This window comes from Rattus norvegicus, chromosome 1, assembly GCF_021556685.1.
Source record: "Rattus norvegicus strain SHRSP/BbbUtx chromosome 1, alternate assembly SHRSP_T2T, whole genome shotgun sequence".
Lineage (NCBI taxonomy): Eukaryota > Metazoa > Chordata > Mammalia > Rodentia > Muridae > Rattus > Rattus norvegicus.
In genome coordinates, this window is record NC_141534.1 from 28,264,978 (window position 1) to 28,285,330 (window position 20,353).

General features: G+C 41.8%; 1 protein-coding gene across 40 annotated transcripts in view; it reads left to right on the plus strand.

The window, feature by feature from the left end:
• Window positions 1-1,521: 1,521 nt before the first annotated feature.
• Window positions 1,522-20,353, plus strand: part of Trmt11 (tRNA methyltransferase 11) — a 197,588-nt gene continuing 178,756 nt past the window's right edge. For 12 of the 40 annotated variants that reach the window (XR_015634093.1, XR_015634089.1, XR_015634071.1 and 9 more), the window contains exons 1-7: window positions 1,527-1,633; window positions 5,984-6,043; window positions 10,154-10,227; window positions 12,594-12,675; window positions 12,764-12,856; window positions 13,108-13,242; window positions 14,384-14,540. Coding sequence is in view for 32 of the 40 variants with exons in the window: in XM_087578833.1 (XP_087434959.1) it covers window positions 1,562-1,633; window positions 5,984-6,043; window positions 10,154-10,227; window positions 12,594-12,675; window positions 12,764-12,856; window positions 13,108-13,242; window positions 14,384-14,540 (673 nt within the window). In the remaining 8 variants the exon portion in view is untranslated. Of the gene's footprint in view, window positions 1,928-2,569; window positions 2,729-5,444; window positions 5,581-5,666; window positions 5,811-5,983; window positions 6,044-10,153; window positions 10,228-12,593; window positions 12,676-12,763; window positions 12,857-13,107; window positions 13,243-14,383; window positions 14,541-20,353 lie in introns of those variants that run through there. The other 28 variants (XR_015634094.1, XM_087578969.1, XM_087578962.1 and 25 more) reach the window with 17 other exon arrangements.

The following is a 20,353-nucleotide window of genomic DNA, read 5'->3' on the forward strand; positions in this document are numbered from 1 at the left end:
TCACCTGGCGATCCAGCCCTTATACAGCCACCAAACGCAGACAATATTGCTAATTCGAAGAAGTGCATGCTGACAGAAGCCTGACATAGCTGTCTCCTGGAGGCTCTCCCAGAGCTTGAAAATGCAGAGGCCGATGCTCCCAGCCAACCACAGGCTCCCCAAGGGAGGAGTTAGAGAAAGAACTGATGAAGCTGAAGGGGTTTGCAACCTCATAGGAAGAACCACAAAATCAACCAACCAGACCACCCCAGAGTTCCCAGGCACCAAAACCACCATCCAAAGAGTAAACATGGACAGACCCATGGCTCCAGCTGCATATGTAGCAGTGGATGACCTTGTTGAGTATCAATGGGAGGAGAAGCCCTTGGTCCTGCCAAGGCTCAATCCCCCAGTGTACAGAAACATCAGGACTGGAACACCCTCATATAAGCTGGGGGAGAGGGGATGGGATAGGGCGTTTATGGACAGGAAACTGGGAAAGGGGTTAACATTTGAAATGTAAATAAAAAAATACCCAATTAAAAAAAAAACCTTTTCCAATGCTATTTTTTGGACTCATGCAATAAACTATACATCGAAGTTTGAATATTATTACACCTAGTAATTGTAGCTATTATCTGTAGGAGGCAATATTCCAGCTTTATACAAAAAAAAAAAATGAGGCACACAGATGTTATGAAATTTGCTGAGAGCCTAGGGATAACAAATGGTGGAACTGAGGTTTGATTAACAAGGGTCATCACTGTGTGCTGGCTGGCTTGATCACTACCACTAAACACCAACTATGTTTCTGGCATATGGAAGAAATAGGATACTTTTATATGCTGTGAATTATCAAGGTGGAATGCAAAATCCCCCAAATACAGGTCTCAGCAGGACAAAGGGTTCAGTACTTTTAACAGAAATGACAGTTGTGGAACATATATATGGGTAGCTATATATCTTACAAACTCTTTTGGTATTTGGCTCATGTGAATAATTAGGGTAGCTTCTGCCAATGTTTTTAATCTACAGTTGACTGTGGATTGACTGTGTGCCTGTAACAACATAGCATAATTACTGAATGCTAGTCCGAGGAAGGGTTTTTTGTTGGTTTCCTTACAGAGAAAACCAAGGTGGGTCCTTGACAGCTCTTGAAAAAGTTTCGCATAATCACGAAAAGTACACTCAGTGTTCTAGCTAGTGAGCCCCAGAACCCTGAACGATTAGGAGTCTACCTACACTTTACAGTGAAGTTTCGGTTCAGTTTTGAGTCGAAGAGCTGAGGGAGGAGTCGGAAGAACACTCCAAGAGGAGCATCACTGGGGAACTGCGCAGGATCACCGCAGTCTGCCCCTTAAAACAATGCACCTTTCACAAGGGGAGCATGCCAGGATAGCCACAGGCTTTGTGAACCTTATAATCTCGCTCCGCCCCGTCATGCCCCTTCCTAGAAGGTGCCACCTGTTTCTGGTTTAGCTTCCGTTTCCGGCTCCGGGCTGAGGCTCGGCGGAAACTTAGCTCCAGGGGGGAGGAGGGGGCGGGCCGGTGGAGGCCGCGCAGGCGTACCATAGTAGCCGCAATGGCGCTGCCGGGCTCCTTGAATCGCTATCTGCTGCTCATGGCACAGGAGCACCTGGAGTTCCGCCTGCCGGTGAGCCGTCCTGGGGTGCCGGGCGCAGAGGCTCGCACTCCGCACGCGCCGACTAGGGGAGGGGTCTCTGCGGGCTGCTGCGCGCGCCTGGATTGGGCGGGGGTGAGGCCGCTGTCCGCTCTGAGTCCCGGGCAGCCTTTCTCCGGGACAGTGCCCTGCCATCCAGCTCTGCACGTGCGCCTGACGCCGCAGTAAAGCAGGTGAACCGGACCCGACTCGGGACGGAGACATCCATGGGGTCGCTCGGTGGAGTGAGAAGTGTCAAAATAGGTTCAGGCACGATGGAAGGCTTGGGTTGGTACTTGATGAAGTTGGGAGAAAACTTTTATTTACTCAAGAAACAACATTCGAGTCGCGTACACGGAATGCTGAGGGTGCGCTGACTGACAGCTCTGCCCTTCAAGAGCTTAATGTTTACTTAGGCTCAGGACTAGCAGATGCGAGAGCATAGTCAACTTATTGAAGCGCAACGATGAAGGGCACTTAGTGGGAGCCTTTAAAAAGGGAGTCTTTGTCCATTAATGAATGGGGGATGTTGCCTTTCAAGGTGGGGATGACATGAGCTACAGCATTAGTTAACTGGGCAAAGGAAATAAGTACTTTGGAAGTGTAAACTGTTGTCCATTACTAGTCACCAGTTATGTAACAGAGTGGTAAACAGAAGTAGGTTGGTGGACCAGAGAAGACACTGAGCCCTCTATAACTTGGAAGAGGAGTTAAACAGGTTAGAAGAGGCAGAATTAGATGGTTTTTAACAGACAGTAAAATGAAGGACAGACTTGAGCAGTAAGACTGGAGTTAGTAAGCATCTGTTGGAATATTAAAAGATTAAGAAACTAATCTAGTGTGAGCAAGAAGGGAATAGGTTAGAGCGTGGGTGTAGGGGATGAGACCAAATGTATGTTAGGGTAAACATTTGTTATTGTTCTGCCCAAGAAAACCTGGAAATGATGAGATTTCTTCTACTTCATGCTCAAAAAGTGGTGAACCACTGGGACTGAAGAGGTGGCTAAGGACCACTGCTCCTCCAGAGGACCTGTATCTGTTGTCCCGCATCTGTATCGGGATACTGCCCACAGCCATTTGTAACCCCAGGTGGGTGGGTTGGGGGGGGTTCTTCTGGCCTCCGTAGGTACCAGGCCTTCCTTACTTATGTGAGTATACCCACAAGTTTACAAAAAAGTGGTAGGCCAAGTACAGATGCTCAGAAGTCAGACGTTAAAGGAGAGCTGAAAGGAGGCACACAACATGTCAGATAAGGAGAGAGGGAAGGTTTCCCGAGCAGGGATGGGCAGGAGTGAGCATAGTGCTTTGTGGTTAGGATGAAGGTTATGTCTCCCTACGGAAATAAGAAAATGAGAAAAGGGAAACAAGGTGGACGCCTCTCAATCAGAACGTACGAAGGAAGTGTACAAGATAGAGTTAGGGAGCACCTGGGGAGTAGAGCTAAGGAGAGGACAGAGCTGCAGGCACCATCTGGATTGTGCTGATCTCTACATGTGGATGTCCTACCCCATCTGGTCGCTATGGTAACTTACCTATAACGAACTGGAGAGTCAAAGGGCATGGTAGTATTCTCAAGATCTGAACATCAAATTGTAGCCTTAGTCCTGTGTTTCATGTCTCATATTCAAACCTGTGTTGTAAAAGCCCTTGGGCTGTCTTCACTGATGTTTTGTCAGTCTGGACAGGTTTATGATCCATTCTCATGCTGGGATTGAACTTACCCCTCACCACCTCTTTTTATTCCATGATTTCTATGCAGTTTATGTTCATTACATTCACCCCAACTCTTCCTAAAATGAATAGCCTTCTAGTACAAGAAACAGCTTGACGCATACCAAAAGAGAACCAGAGGTGGCGTTTGTTGCTCACATCTCCCTTTCTTGGTGATTTGGAGTGGGAAGCTTGGTGGTATTGTTCTCTCCTGATGGCTGTGGTCAAGGTGTAATGACCTTCTGGAAGGGAGGGAAGGAGAGTGTTGGCAAACAGTAGTGGAGACACTCACCTTCTTAGTTACTTCCTCATAGGTCCAACCAATGTGGAAGGATAGTTTACTTGCTGTATCTTATTGAAGCAAATGATTTGGCAGCATGACAAAGCAAAGTATTTCTGCAGTCATCCCATGTTTATCAGTACAAAGATACTGCTTGAAGAATGTGTGCATTCTTTGGTCTGATTTCCTCATTACATGCATGTTACATTTAAGATGTTGACTCTGGGCTGGTATGGTGGTACACTCCTGTAACCCCAACGTTTGGGAAATGGAAGCAGGTGAATCAAGAGGTCAAGGTAAAGCTTCTCTAAGGCAAAGGTCAATAGCATAAAACAGCAACCAACAGATTGGGAAAAGATCTTTACCAATCCTACATCAGAGGGCTAATAGCCAGTATATACAAAGAACTCAAGAAGTTAGACTCCAGAGAGCCAAATAACCCTATTAAAAATGAAGCTAAACAATTCTCAACTAAGGAATACCAAATGGCTGAGAAGCACCTAAAGAAATATTCAACATCCTTAGTCATCAGGGAAATGCAAATCAAAACAACACTGAGATTTCACCTCACACCAGTGAGAATGGCTAAGATCAAAAACTCAGGTGACCACAGATGCTGGTGAGGATGTGGAAAAAGAGGAACACTCCTCCATTGTTGGTGGGATTGCAAACTGGTACAACCAACCACTCTGGAAATCAGTCTGGAGGTTCCTCAGAACATTGGACATAGGACCTGAGGACCCAGCTATACTACTCCTGAGCATATACCCAAAAGATGCTCCAACATATAATAAGGACACATGCTCCACTATGTTCATAGTAGTCTTTTTTTTGTAATATCCAGAAGCTGGAAAGAACCCAGATGTCCCTCAACAGAGGAATGGATACAGAAAATGTGGTGCATCTATACAATGGAGTACTATTCAAATACTCAAGGGAGGAAATATGGAGACAGAGTGTGGACTGAAGGAAAGGAGATCCAGAGACTGCCCCATCTGAGGATCCATCCCATATCCAGACACCAAACCCAGACACTATTGCTGATGCCAAGAAGTATTTACTGACAGGAGCAAGGTATAGCTGTCCCCTGAGAGACTCTGCCAGCACCTGACCAATACAGATGTGGATGTTTGCCGCCAACCATTGGACTGAACATGGGGTTCCCAAATGGAGAAGTCAAAGAAAGGACTAAAGGAGCTGAAGGGTTTGCAACCCCACAGGAAAAACAATATCAACCAACCAGACCACCGCAGAGCTCCCAGGGTCTAAACCACCAACCAAAGAGTACACATGGAGGGACCCATGGCTCCATCCGCATATGTAGCAGAGGATAGCCTTATTGGACATCAATGGGAGGAGAGGCCCTGGTCTTGGGAAGGCTCGATGTCCCAGTATAGGGGAATGCCAGGGCAAGGAGGCGGGAGTGGGTGGGTGGGTGGGTGGGGGAGCACCCTTATAGAAGCAGGGGGAGGGAGGATGGGATAGCAGGTTTGCAGAGGGGAACTGGGAAAGGGGATAACATTTGAAATGTAAATCAATAAAATATCACCCCACCCCCAGAAAGTCAAGGCAGCCTTGGTTATATGACAATCTCATAAACAAACAAGACTGTTAACCCTCTCTAGTTTTATTACTTTACTGAAAGGTTAACCATGCACTTAGATGTTTCGAACTCACAATTATGTTCTCTAGCGAATTATTTATTTTCCGAACATCTTCAAATCATGTTTAATAATTCATTTTATATTAGTTGATTATCTTATTTACTAATCTGTAACATTTGTAAAAAAATTTTTTTTCACCTCCCCAAATCAGGACAGAAGAGTTTCTGAGGAAATTCTTTTGCAGCTCATGTATAAAATTTCTCAGAGATTGCTAACCACAGTTAGGACTATCAAAATCTCCAAGCTGTATATTAGAATTGCCTGACGCCAACACCTGTATGCTTCAGGTAGATGTCCACCTCCTCTCTTATTTCTATCATTAGCCTTACTCTCCTTAGCAGACTGAGATTAAAGGGTTTAAGATGCACTTTAGTCACTTGTCAGAAGGAACCCAACGGAGCAGAGCTTTATTGTGACTCCTGACTTCAGAGAATCCAGTTGGAGGCACAGTGGAGTGGCCGTCTGAGGCAGGGCTATGAGGAAGCTGCATGTTCACTCGACACATACCAAGAAACAGGTGGGAATCACATGGGAATCATTCTCAAAGCCTGCCTCTTAGTGACGGACTTAGCCAAGGACTCCTAAACATTCTCCAGTGTTCAAAGGTCATTAACGTGAAAAACGTGAGCCCTTGGGGGACATTTCTGCCTCAAACTATAACGAAGTATATTTTCTCTGATTTCAATACAGGAAATAACGTCTTTACTCTCGCTGTTTGGAGGCCAGTTCACTAGCAGTCAGGAGACAAAGGTAAGGCGATTTCTTTTTTAAAGCGAATAGGAGGGTAGTTTATTTTGGAGTCAGTTTGAATGATTATGGCCTGGGAACACAGATTTACGTTACCCTAAATCCCGTGTTTCAGTGCAGCAGTTTTCCTGGTTTTATAGAATAAAGGCAGTCATAAACTAAGGCAAGGCTGAAATATGTCCCACTGTACATCACAGAGGTGGTCATAGCAAGATGCAGGAAGCGTTTCTATAGGCCTGAGACGCTATCGGATGATAATCTTAGCTTTTGCCAGGGGGTGGGGGGCGGACGGATGGACAAGGGGAGCATTTTTTAATCTATTAGTGCAGTTTCCACATAGAGACAGGCAGGGTGCTAAAGCTCGCCCAAGGCAGGTACTGCAGTTCTCATCAGTCATTCTGTCTCTGAGAACACAGCTTCTTTCCTGAGTTCTTGCTCCCAGTTGCCCCTGCAGGCCAAGCCTCACAGTTGTGCATACAGGCAGGGGCCATATGTTCTTTCTGAGGTCTTGGAGCCCGGAAAGCCCATTGCTAGTGTCTGTTATAGATGAGACTGAGAAACTGGCAGGGCAGCCGCCCTCAGGCGAGAGGAATAGCAGGTTAAGACCATTAACCGAGAAACTTGTGGATTATATCAAAACTGTAAACCGTCATGATCTGGATCTGAAGAACTTTCTTTACTCTTCCTGTATCTGTTACAACCTTGAGTAATTAAGTATGGGTTGGCATAATGGAGTGGAGGTAACAGATGAAGGAACAAGTATTTAAAATAACTAAAATGAACATATGTTCAAGTAGAGTGACTATGATTCCTCCATATTTACGGGTGTTTGTGCTCTGTGAACTGTCTTACATGTATTTGAATGGTTAGAAATGGGGCTTCAGAAGAGTTTCTGTAATAATCCCCTTTTAAATTAGTAAAATACAAGTATCATTTAATTAAATTTTAATCCCTGCTAATTGTACTGTAGGACATTTTAGATACTAATGAAATAAAAACTTCCAGTACTTGTTATTTGAGATTGGTATCTTTTATATAATTTGGATTGAAAAAGTTAATCCAAATTTTTGAGTATATGCTAGAGTAAAATTTTAATTTAATACCTAGATTTATTTTATTTAAATTATATTGAACTATGGAAATATATATGTAATCACATAATATACACACAGACACAGTAGAAATACTTGAATTTTTTAAATGGTAGTTTGAAATAAGGTCAGGGTTTTGGGTAAGCAAACATAGACATGATCAAGAGAAAGGACATATCTTCATTTATAGCTTCATAAGAACCAAGATTTGCATTATTTTATCACTTAGAAATATACCAGGGGCCAGGCCTGGTGGCACATGCCTTTAATCCCAGCAACTAGGAGGCAAAGGTTGGAGTATCTCTGAGTTCGAGGCTAGCCTAGTCTACATAGTGAGTTTCAGGTACCCAAGGTTACGTAGAATAACCCCCAACCACAAAGAGAAGAAAGGAAAAAAGGTATAATATTAAATATCATAAATGATTTAAAAGCCTGAATATCTTTTTTTTTTTTTTTTTTTTGGTTCTTTTTTTCGGAGCTGGGGACTGAACCCAGGGCCTTGCGCTTCCTAGGCAAGCGCAAGCCTGAATATTTTAAAATCAAGAAATCTTTTGTTTCTTTGGTTGGATGGTTTTTGAGACATGATTTCTGTGTAGCCCTGGCTGTCCTGGAGCATACTCTGTAAAACAAGCTGGCCTGGAACTCACAGAGGTTAACCTGCCTCTGTCTCCAAGTGTAGGGATTAAAGGTATGAGCTACCATAGCCTGGCTAAAATCAGAAGTTTTTAAGAAACAAACCGTGAGAGCTGTCAGTCACTCGGGATACTGCACTGTCAGCCTGGTGGCATCAGAGATAAGTATCACCAAGCAGTTTTGAAGGCCACATGAATGTGCTTTCGAATGGTGTGAGGACGTTAAGGTAGGGTGAGTTTGCATCAGACCATGTCTATATATGACCATATGTAGACCGCACATAGACCATAAATAGGCCATATGTAGACCATACATGGTAGCCACGATTTTTGGTTGTAAGGTATATCTTTAATGGCTGAGTTGCCTCTCCAGCCCTGTATCCACAATTTCAAAAGCTAAGATGACTGACCTGCTTTGAGCTCTTTTGAATTTCTCTATAACGTAGTATTATAGTGTAGTATCAGTGTTGGAAGAAGAAAGATTGAGCATGACAATCTCATCTTTTTCTTTCGATAGCTAAGAGGCCTTAGTTGAAGTTCCAGAGTGACTCAGTCACTGGCCGGAAGGATGAGGAGGGAAAGTGGGTCTAATGTGTGAGCATGCTGAGCTGAGGGCAGGATGCTGCTGTGCTTGGCCTCGCTCTGGCAAGGGGTCCTTTTCCTGGAGCTTTCCCCTGTTTTATTTGGTGGGACTGAGGATTGAGAGGTTTTTTTGGTTTGTTTGTTTGTTTTTTTTTTTTTTGTTTGTTTTGTTTTTTTGCTTTTTACATTAAATAAAATGATAAAATAATTCAAGTTAGTGACAGTAATCTACGCCATGGCTTTACATCATCATTAATTCACAGGACATCTCGGGCCACAGCTATACATAGATGAGAGACCAGGTTGGGTGTGGCAGCATACCCATGTTGTCCTGTCACTTGGGAAGTTAGGGCAGGAAAAGGAGCCTCGCCTGGGTAGCTTAGAGAGGCTAAGTATCTGTGAGGGGTGGGTGTTTTCACAGTTTGGTTTCTCTTATGGTGATAGACATCGTGACCAAAAATAACTTGTGGAGAAAGGGTTTGTTTGGCTTAAACAACCTGATCCCAGTCGGTGATGATGGGAAGTCAGGGCATGAACCTGGAGGCCGGGACTTAAGCAGAGATCATGGAGGATGCTACTTATGGGTTAGCTCAGTTTGCTTTCTAACATGCCCAGGGCCTCCTGCTGAGGGATGGCACAGCTCCTAGTAGGCAGGGCCTTTCCTTAGCAATCATCTATCAAGAAAATGTCCAGCAGACTTCCTCCAGGCCAATCAGATGGAGGCAGTTCCTCGTCTAAGTGTGTCAAGTAACAAAAACCCAAGCCATTTAGAGAACAAAGAAAGAGAGGGAAGCCAGAGGGGAGAGGGAAGGAGAGATTTAATAATTAAAAAAAAATAAGTCACAATGTATACTTAAAGATATTGTGAGGAATGCTGAGTCCCAGAAAGTCCGGCAGTATACTGTGTATCTGTGTTGTTGTAAAAATACAAAAATAAAAAAGTACTGTTGTCGTTTACCCCGCTAGGTCCTGCACCATGGTGCTCCAAGATATCTGCTAGAATATCTTGGCGGAAACACATCCCAACTCTGTGGCAGCCCAATGTCTCCTGCCACCACACACTTTGCTACACTCAAACCATCTCATAAAAGAACACACAACACAATAATCTTAGATCCAATTGATAAGATATAATTGTCCACTTAAACATACAAAGCCCGGTACCATCCAACCCTTAGGAACATTGATAACCTGTAAATATACAGAGCGAGATCTTTATGTCAGCCTCCATTGTCCTGCCACCGCTTCTCTCTCTCTCCCCACTCCTCTCTTCCTCTCTCTTCCTTCCAGTCTCCTCCTCTTCCTTCAAACTTTTCTCCCGCCCATCTTTCCTTCTCATCCAATGACAGGCCTCCTTCTATCTTGTACCTACCTCTCCTGTGACATCATCTCACATATCTGAGTTGGTTTTCTAGTCTAACTTTATAAATGCAAATGGAGGTTACTCCTGACTGCATTGTTGTGCACAGGCCTAGAATTTCAACCCTTGGAAGAGGGGAGGCGGAAGGTCTTGACACATGTACTAAGAGGCCAGTATGAAAACTAGTTTTAAGAAAAAGTAACTTTAAATTGTATTTTACTGATATTTTCATTTATGGAGTGGTTTATAAAAGTGTTTTAGAGTATTATCATAACAACTTATCCACCAAAATAACTTATCTTTTTATTATCAGAACGATTTTATTTTGAACAGAGCTCAGATTTGCCTGTTTTACATGGTAGAAAGGAATTTCTCCTGTTGACTCCTTGAATCAAAACACATGAAACCCATTGCAGCAGTAATTTGCATGCCTGTGTTTGTCTTTCAGTCTCCATTTTGGATTCTTAACATTCCCTCTGAAGATATTGCAAGAAACTTAATGAAACGCACTGTGTGTGCCAAGTAAGTGAAACTCGTCATGTGGGTGGGCATACACACAGCCTCATAGCCACTGTAGGTTGGATCTTGCTATGGAAGGTAGCAGAGGGGATGCAGCGAATTCCACAGGTTTACAGAAGTTCCCTTCTACAGCAGAGGTGAAAAGCGAGTCCTAGCATTAGTGTCGAGTGACGCATTCTTTCATAGAGTGGGTGCCGCATTCAGGGTAACCGAGTCACGGAGAATCGAAAGCTGCTTTTCTCATCCTTGATTTTAAGTTGAACGATCAGATTACTAAGTGTTTTTTAAGGAATTATTTATTTATTTTACGTATGTGGGTACACTGTCGCTCTCTTCAGACACACCAGAAGGGGGCACTGGATCCCATTTCAGATGGTTGTGAGGCACCATGTGGTTGCTGGGATTTGAACTCGGGACCTCTGGGAGAGCAGTCAGTGCTGTTAACTACTGAGCCATCTCTCCAGCCCTCAGATTAGTAAATTTAAGGTGACAAAACTGGCGTGAAATATGCATTAGAGAAATGAATTCTAACAACTATATTTTTGAATAAATTGTTGCTTATTCTCGTTTCTAGATTTTTATCACTACTCTGATTTTCCTTTTCTATATTCTTTTTTTTTTTTTTTTCTTTTTTTTCCGGAGCTGGGGATCGAACCCAGGGCCTTGCGCTTGCTAGGCAAGCGCTCTACCACTGAGCTAAATCCCCAACCCCCCTTTTCTATATTCTTATTTTGATTGAGCCTTAGTTACTTTTTTCCCTGAATATAATGGCAGGTTATTGAAACTGTTCTTTTTCTTAGATATTGCTTTCAATAATGGAATGAATATATATTATATATTATACATTATACATTATACATTATACATTATACATTATATATTATATATTATATATTATATATGTATTTATTTATTTATCATGGTTAACAATGTTTTGTAATGTGGTATGAACTGTGACTTTTATATTTATCTAACTTTATCCTATTGAGAAGTATGCTCAGTTATAAATCTAATTCCTTAAACCACAGCTTGTTAATGAACTTGGAATTATTTAACAATAATGACTAGAAAATGGAAACAACAGAAAAAATGAAGACTACCCTTTGCCTAGCAAACTATTCCATACCGAAGGAGCTGGGGACTCTGCTCCTGCCGAATGCGATATTTCTGCTTTACTTATCATGTTAAAATCTATGGTATTTAAGGTCTTTAAGTTCCAGAAGTAAGGGATATTAGGCTGAGAATGCCACCCACATACTCAGAAGTTACGTGTTTAAAGGTCATGGTTTTCGATGCGTATGTTTGGTAAGTAGAAAGCTAATAACTCTGTAACATGGTAAAGCATCTGAGGACTCACATTTGGTTGTTTTCCCTTTCGGTGGCTACGGTCTCCCTGAGGATGTCGCTAAGGAGAGGAGCATTTCTTGCTCTCCATTTGGTAGAAGACAAACTCACTTTTCAAACTAGGTTTTGCTACCTACAGATAATTAAAGTAGACTTTCAAGGACATTCTTAAACGTCATTCAGAGTTTTCTGTAGTTGAGTAAGGCTTAACATTAATTTAAAATAGCTCTAGTATGAATTCTAAAAACATTTATTATTTTTATCTCATACGTATAAGTGCGTGCCTGGATGTCAGCATATGTCTGTGTGTGCAGATGCCTTCAGAGGCCAGAAGACAGAGTTCGATCCTGTGGAACTGTAGTTACTGGTGGTTGCCAGATGCCTAAAGTGGCCGCTGGGAACCAAGTTGGGTTCTCTGCAAGAGTAGCAAGTTCTCTTACTCGCTGAGCAGTCTCGCCAGCTCCTTCAGTGTGGAATATTTTATACATACCACAAAACGTGAAATGTATAGCAAAAAAGTTTTACCAAATTATAGCTAAGTAGTAATAGTAGGGTTTATATTTACATCCCTTCTCCCTTTATAATAGGGTAAACATTAAAAAATGATTGATTTTATTACATCGTTTGGTCTAGTACGATACGTAATAATAAGGGCATGAGATACAGCTCAGTGGCAGATAGTGTGCTTATTAGGAGACACGAGATCCTGGATCAACCCGTAGCGACTCTCAAATATATGCACATATATTTCTACATTTCCGTATGTGTGTAAATGATGAAAACTTGGAAATACATTGACTTAGTGTTGAATTTCCCTCCTTCCACGTAATGTTCAACTTCTTTGTGTGGTTTGCGGTTATACTGTTATTTGTCTCCAGTGTACGTATTTCTCACAAATAGATTAGGAACCACAGCCAGTGACCATTTTGTTGTATCAAGCATAAAGAACTAGTAAAATAAGTATTATGTATTACTGCGTGCACTAAGTTCTTTACTGAGGTTAGTACCAATCATTTATTTCCTAGGTCTTTATTTGAACTATGGGGTCATGGAAAATCTCCCGAGGAGCTGTATTCTTCTCTTAAAAGTTACCCCGTGGAGAAGATGGTGCGTAGTGAAATGTGATTTTTGCACAGGCAAGTGTGCACGTTAGGTGTAATTCCTAAGCTTAAAAAAAGTGTCTGCTCTTCTTTAGGTTCCATTTCTGCATTCGGACTCGACATATAAAATAAAGATTCACACATTTAATAAAACATTAACTCAAGAAGAAAAAGTGGAGCGGATAGACGTAAGTGTGCCGGGCTGACTCAGCCCACAGGCAGTGCGCCCTAGCTGTTGATGTGTGTTAACATATAATATCTGTTAAATGCTTTCCATGTTGTGTGTGTGTGTGTGTGTGTGTGTGTGTGTGTGTGTGTATCTTGTTTCGTTCTGATGACAGACTCAGACTCACTCAGTGTATGTTAGTAAATAAGCACCATTTTCTATGATTCTTCTGTAAATTTTTGTTTCCTTTTTTATTTATTTATTTTTTTTTAGGCACTTGAATTCCTGCCATTCGAAGGAAAAGTAAACTTAAAGAAACCACAGCATGTATTCTCCATTTTGGAGGACTATGGTTTGGACCCAAACTGTATCCCCGAGAATCCACACAATATTTATTTTGGCAGATGGGTGAGCAAGTTCTTTCTACCCATCTTCATTGTTTGTTTGTGTGTTTGTTTGTTTAGCTAAATGTGGGGTGGGTCAGTCAGGAGCACTGCTCAAGCATTCATGAGGCCCGGAGCAAACACAACAGAATGCCACAGCGTAACGATATTTTTTTATATGTAAAAATTTGAAGCAACTTGAGAATCAGAATTGCTGTACGGATTAATATTGCCAAAGCGTATGCAAAGCGTATGCACTTGTGGTCCGTTTTTTTAAGAGATCCTTGTGAAACACAAAAAGCCTGTTAGATAGGAGACCTAGGAAAAGGGGTACATGATAATGGAAAGCAAGTCTTCCTAGGATGATGTCAGGATGGCTCTTTGTGAAGCAGAGAGAGGGCAGAGGGCAGGGCCTGTTTGGTGATCTGTGGAGATCTCAAATCTGAGTCTTCCTTTCTGAAAGGAAATGAAACCATGGATGTGTTCTGCTCACTTCCTTGAGGCTGGAGTAAGTGGATGGAATCCAAGACCCATGTTATTATGTCTTGTCTTGAAGGACAAGAGGGAGATGAGAAGACTCAAGACCACTCCTTAGGATAATTCTGTTTAAATGGAGTCCTACTGGATTTGAAAGGAAGTAAAAAGATTTGATTTTAGTGATCACAATATAATTCAATTAAAAAATGGCACAGAGTCAGAGAATTCTTAACAAAGCAATTCTGAATGGCAGAGAAGCACTTAAAGAAATGTTCAGAGTCACCAGGGAAATGCAAATCAAAACAACTGTGTGACTCCATCTTACTCCATCTGGTCAGAATGGCTAAGATCAAACACTCAGGTGGCATGCTGTCAAGACTACGGAGCAAGGGGGAAACACTCCTCCATTGCGGTGGGAGTGCAAACTTGTGCATCTGCTCTGGAAATCGATTTGTCAGCTTTTCAGAAAACTGGGAATAGTTCTACCTGAAGACCCAGCTATACCACTCCTGGGCATATACCCAAAGGATGTTCCATTGTCCCTTTGATGTTTTTAATCGATTAAGTTTAGAATAGTAATAAGTGGAAAGAAGTGTTCTTGTTAGCAGGGTGCTATAAGTTTCTTGTGAATAATTCTCTTGAGTCTGTTCTGTATAGCTAGACTAAGTTGACAAATACCTCTGATCTAGATTGCAGATGGACAAAGAGAGTTAATTGAGTCCTACAGTGTCAAAAAGAGACATTTTATTGGAAATACAAGTATGGATGCTGGTTTATCGTTCATCATGGCCAACCATGCAAAAGTGAAAGAAAATGATCTTGTCTTTGACCCCTTTGTTGGAACAGGTATTATAAATCCATTGGTTACACGAGCGCATAGATGTTGCTTATTTATAGTGGTGAGGGACAAGAGCGTGAATTGGCAGAATAATCTTTTCTTGTGTAATACTTTAAACACATTGTTACTTGGTAGATGTGACTAGGATTTTGTAGGTTTTATTCCAAGTAAGCTACTGAGGGGCGCATTGGTCTTATTTTTTCACAGATGTGTCACAGGATCTCATACATTGTAAAAATGTTATTTATTTAACTAGGAAAACTGTGGGAAGAATAACAAAGTCAACAGATATTCATGCTTTTATATAAATAGCCATGGATTTGGGTAGAGGGAGACATATCTTTGATTCTGTTTGTGGCAGTGAGTGTTTAAGTGTGATTTGAGGGTGACGACATAGACTGGAACCTGCCTGCTGGCACCGTACTTCCCTGGGATGCTCGCCTAATTAAGTCTGTGGAAATCCTGAAATTCCAAGTTGACTTCATCCGAATTTGATGTTTTTCTTGCCACAGAGTGCTTTCTTGCTTGATGTAGCTCTTGGGCAGACATTATTTAATTTTTATTTGACTAACCCCACTATTCTTGTTTGGTTAGTGGCTCTGTTGCTGGCGGTCTAAGGAGCAGTGAGGGCACAAGTGTTGAGGGAATGTGTGGAGTACCCGGGTGCACTCTCCTCTGAGGACAGCTGACTTGAAGATATTGTAGAAGGTTTCCCGAGGAGGCGGCCGTGCAAGGAGGGGTTACACAACTTGTCGATATTGTAGAGTGACTCCAGCAGCGTGACTCTGCAGTTCGTGTCTCTCTCTTCTGCAGAGCTGACTCTGTCAGGCTTTACCGGCTGCCACTTGCACCCAGGTTAACTTGTGATTAGGAAGAACTAGCATCAGGCCCAGACTTCCCGGCTGCTGCAAGGAGTGTTTTGGAATTTGTTTTGAAGTAATTCTTCAGGGGGCTTTCTGCTGTGTCTCCGTGCATCTCACCCTCAGCCTACCTGTTTGGTCTTTCTATTTTCGTTTACCTGAACACAGGGTCCTACATTTTGAGCTTGTTATTGGAACTAACGTCAAGTTTCTTTAAAAGTTATGAAAATCTACATATCCAATCTCGGCAGAAGCTTTTGTTCACACTCTGCTTCCTTTGTTGTTTTATTTATATGTTTTCTTGAATCATTTGGTGGTTACATTTATTCTTTTCTCAAACATATTAGTATATATTTCTTTTTTTAGTCTACATTTCTTAAGAACAAGGAATATATATACACATACATACATATACATATATACATATATATGGTACCTATATACTTATATTCTGTGATTGGATGTATTTCACTGTTAACATAATCTTTGTTTGGAACATTATTAAGTTGTTAGGTATAGAATTGTATTCATCTGAGTTGCTTGAGTCTTTCTCATTATTGGAATATGTTACACATTTGCCCCTGGATATGACACTAGAGGTGTGTCCTTTGCAAGGCTTACGGACGCCTCTCAGTGCAGTACTAATTTCTATCAGCATGGTATTATAATTTGGTTTTCCACTGTGTGATGGTGACTCTTATTTTCTAGTCTTGCAGCTGATGCAGAGCACTGTGGGTAGGCACGTTAGGAGTTAGTAAAGCATCCCGTGCCTTATCCAGATGTCTCCTCCTCTGGCCAAGTCAGGGCTAGCATCCACCGGCAGGATTCTAGTTTGAAACAGTTTGTCCTTGTCTGATTTTTCTACTCTAGTACTTCTGTTACTGCTCTGAATTCATTATTTTGTAAACGAGAAACCTTTCTTCACCTCCTGGTGTTAATTTTACTTATCATTAGCATGAACTACTAAGTTCCCCCTTTTTCCTCTGGCGATTTCTATGTCCTGTTGTTCCTTAATTACTTCCTTATTCAGATTAATTAGCCTACTTTCAGCAGGCCTTTCACATCGAATCTGTCTTTGTAACCTAGCATGCTTTTCTTTTTTTTTAAAGACAACTTTTGAAGTTTCTGGCTTATTTTTGACATGCCCAAGCCCTGGCTCCAGTCATTCTCCAATAACCCTTGTTGCTTTTAGTGGGGAGATAATATCAGGAACCAAGGTCTGGGTTCTAAAGCTCTTCAGAGGATAAGAAAGGAAATACACATGGGTACACACATAATATGCATGCATGCAAATGGAAATGCACACACATGTACTCCTGTGTGTATACCTATAATATGTATGTGAGTACAATTGGAAGTACACATGCATATACTCCTGTGTATACACGTAACATGTATGAGTGCAAATGGAAATGCACACACATGTACTCCTGTGTGTATACCTATAATATGTATGTGAGTACAATTGGAAGTACACATGCATATACTCCTGTGTATACATGTAACATGTATGAGTGCAAATGGAAATGCACACACATGTACTCCTGTGTGTGTACGTGTAATATGTATGTGAGTACAATTGGAAGTACACATGCATATACTCCTGTGTATACACGTAACATGTATGAGTGCCAACGGAAATGCGCACGCATGTGCTCCAGTGTGTGCACATGTGGTGAACCTCCAGACAGACTTATCATGGGTTTGTATATGTAGCAGCTATTTCTGTTGAGTGTCACAGATCTACTTGCTACTTGTTCCATCTTCGTGCATTCCTTCCTCTTCACCCATCCTGGTTCTTAGCTTCACCACATTTGCTCTTTTGTTCAGTTCTATGACTATATACAATAGTCAAGACTGCCTTACCCGCACCACGTGGTGGGAAAAGAATCCTATTATGTTAGCTTTCTGTTGCTGTGCGAAGACACCATGACCAAGGCAGCTCACACGGCAATGGGTTTATTTGGACTTACAGTTCTGGAGGCTGGGAGTCCGTCACGTTGGGGAGGTGTGGCAGCAAGTGTCAGCAGCAAGGATGCTCAGAGCTCACTTCTTTCACCACAAGCACCAGGCAGAAGGAACACACTGGAAATTGCCAGGACCTTTTGCTCCCAAAGCCTGCACCCAGTGCGTGCTTCCTCAAGCACAGGGCACCACCAAGATTTTACGAAGCACCACCAACTGGGGAGCCAGTGTTCAAGTATCTGAGTTTGTGGGAGACATTGTCATTCGAACCACCACACCTACCATGAACCATGTAAGGCATACTTTCTTTCTGTCCCTGCTTAAGGAGCAGTAAAAGCAGACCCTGCGCTTGCTTTTCTCTCCATTGGACGTTCCCAGAGTTTCGTGTGTTGTAGTTTCCTCTCAGTTTTAGATTTTGGTTCCCTGCTATCGCTTCTTCTTAACTATGTTAGCTTTTATATGCAAAAGATAAACTCACATCGAGGAGTCACAGCTACCCAATAATGGGCTTTTCTTTTTGTCCCTTCCTTTGGTGGCCAACCTTGTTTTCTCATTGATTTTTCTAGTGATATGCTCATATAGGCATAATTTCTTACGTAAACTCTTTTATGTAAAATGTTTGATACTCTGTGTGTGTGTGTGTGTGTGTGTGTGTGTGTGTGTGTGTGTGTGTGTGTGTGCGTGTGTGTAGGGGGTCCCACTTGACAGTGTTTCTTAGAACTCTCTTCCTGTTTAGAGTCTGTTTTTATTCTTTTGTTAGTTTTGGTTCTGGAGATAATGGAGCCCACTCTGTCACTGAACTGCATTCTAGCCCACCTCCATTCTCTTCTGTAGTTATAGTCCATAAATATATATATAAATAAATATATGGTTTGTATATACATATATCCAGCCCATATATATATATACACACACACATATACATACATACATACATACATACATACATACATACATACATACATACATGGGCTGGATCGCTGGATGGGGCAAGCTCTGAATGGGGCCATTCCTTCAGTCTCTGCTCCATATTGTTTCCATATCCCCTCCTATGAATATTTTTGTTTCCCCTTCTAAGAAGGACTGAAGCATCCGCATTTTGATCGTCCTTCTTCTTCTTCTTCTTCTTCTTTTTTTTTTTATTAACTTGAGTATTTCTTATATACATTTCAAGTGTTATTCCCTTTCCCGGTTTCCGGGCAAACATCCCCCTAATCCCTCCCCCTCCCCTTATTTATGGCTGTTCCCCTCCCCATCCTCCCCCCATTGCCGCCTTCCCCCCAACAATCACGTTCACTGGGGGTTCAGTCTTAGCAGGACCCAGGGCTTCCCCTTCCACTGGTGCTCTTACTAGGATATTCATTGCTACCTATGAGGTCAGAGTCCAGGATCGTCCTTCTTCTTGAGCTTCAACTGGTCTGTGGATTGTAATTTGGGTAATCCAAGCTTTTGGACTAATATCCACTTATCAATTAGTGCATACCATGTGTGTTTTTTGTTTGTTTGTTTGGTTTTTTTTTTTTTTTTTTGTGATTGGGTTACCTCACTCAGGATGATATTTTCTAGTTCTATTTACTTGCCTATGAATTTCATGAAATCATAGGGTTTTTTAAAAAATTTTTAGATCTATTTATTTATTACATACACAGTGTTCTGCATATATATGACAGACGAGGGCACCAGATCTTATTATAGATGGTTATGAGCCACCATGTGGTTGCTGGGAATCAAACTCAGGACCTCTAGAAGAGCAGTCAGTGCTCTTAACCGCTGAGCCATTTCTCCAGCCCGAAATCATAGTTTTTAATAGCTGGGTAGTGCTCCATTGTGTAAATGTACCACATTTTCTGTATCCATTCTTCTGTTGAAGGACAGCTGAATTCTTTCCAGCTTCTGCCTATTATAAATAAGACTGCTATGAGCATAGTGGATCATGTGTCCTTGTTATATGTTGGAGCATCTTATGGGTATATGCCCAAGAGAGGTATAGCTGGTTCTCAGGTAGTTCAATGTCCAATTTTCTGAGGAACCTCCAGACTGATATCCTGATTGGTTGTACCAGCTTGGAATCCCACCAACAAGGGAAGAATATTCTTCTTTCCCCACATCCTCGCCAGCATCTGCTGTCACCTCTGAGTTTTTTGATCTTAGCCATTCTGACTGGTGTGAGGTGGAATCTCTGGGTTGTTTTGATTTGCATTTCCCTGATGACTAAGGATGTTGAACATTTCTTTAGATATTTTTCAGCCATTCGATATTCCTCAGCTGAGAATTCTTTGTTTAGCTCTGTACCCCATTTTTTAATAGGGTTATTTTGATTCTCCGGAGTCTAACTTCTTGAGTTCTTTGTACATATTGGTTATTAGTCCCGTATAGGATGCAAGACTGGTAAAGATCTTTTCCCAATCTGTTGTTTGCTATTTTGTCCTAATGACAGCATTCTTTGCCTTGCAGAAGGTTTGCAGTTTTATGAGGTCCCATTTGTCGATTTTTGATCTTAGATTATAAGCCATTGGTGTTCTGTTCAGGAAATTTTCCCTAGTGCCCATGTGTTCGAGGCTCTTCCCTACTTTTTCTTCTGTTAGTTTGAGTGTATCTGGTTTGATGTGGAGGTCCTTGATCCACTTGGACTTAAGCTTTGTACAGGTCAATAAGAGTGGATCAATTTGCATTCTTGTACATGCTGACCTCCAGTTGAACTAGCACCATTTGTTAAAAATGGTATCTTTTTTTTCCATTGAATGGTTTTAGCTCCTTTGTCAAAGATCAATTGACCATAGGTGTGTGGGTTCATTTCTGGGTCTTCAATTCTATTCCACTGATCTATCTGCCTGTCTCTGAACCAATACCATACAGTTTTTATCACTATTGCTCTGTAATACTGCTTGAGTTCAGGGATAGTGATTCCCCCAGAAGTTCTTTCATTGTTGAGGATAGTTTTCTCTTTCTCTATCCTGGATTTTTTGTTATTCCAGATGAATTTGCAGATTGCTCTT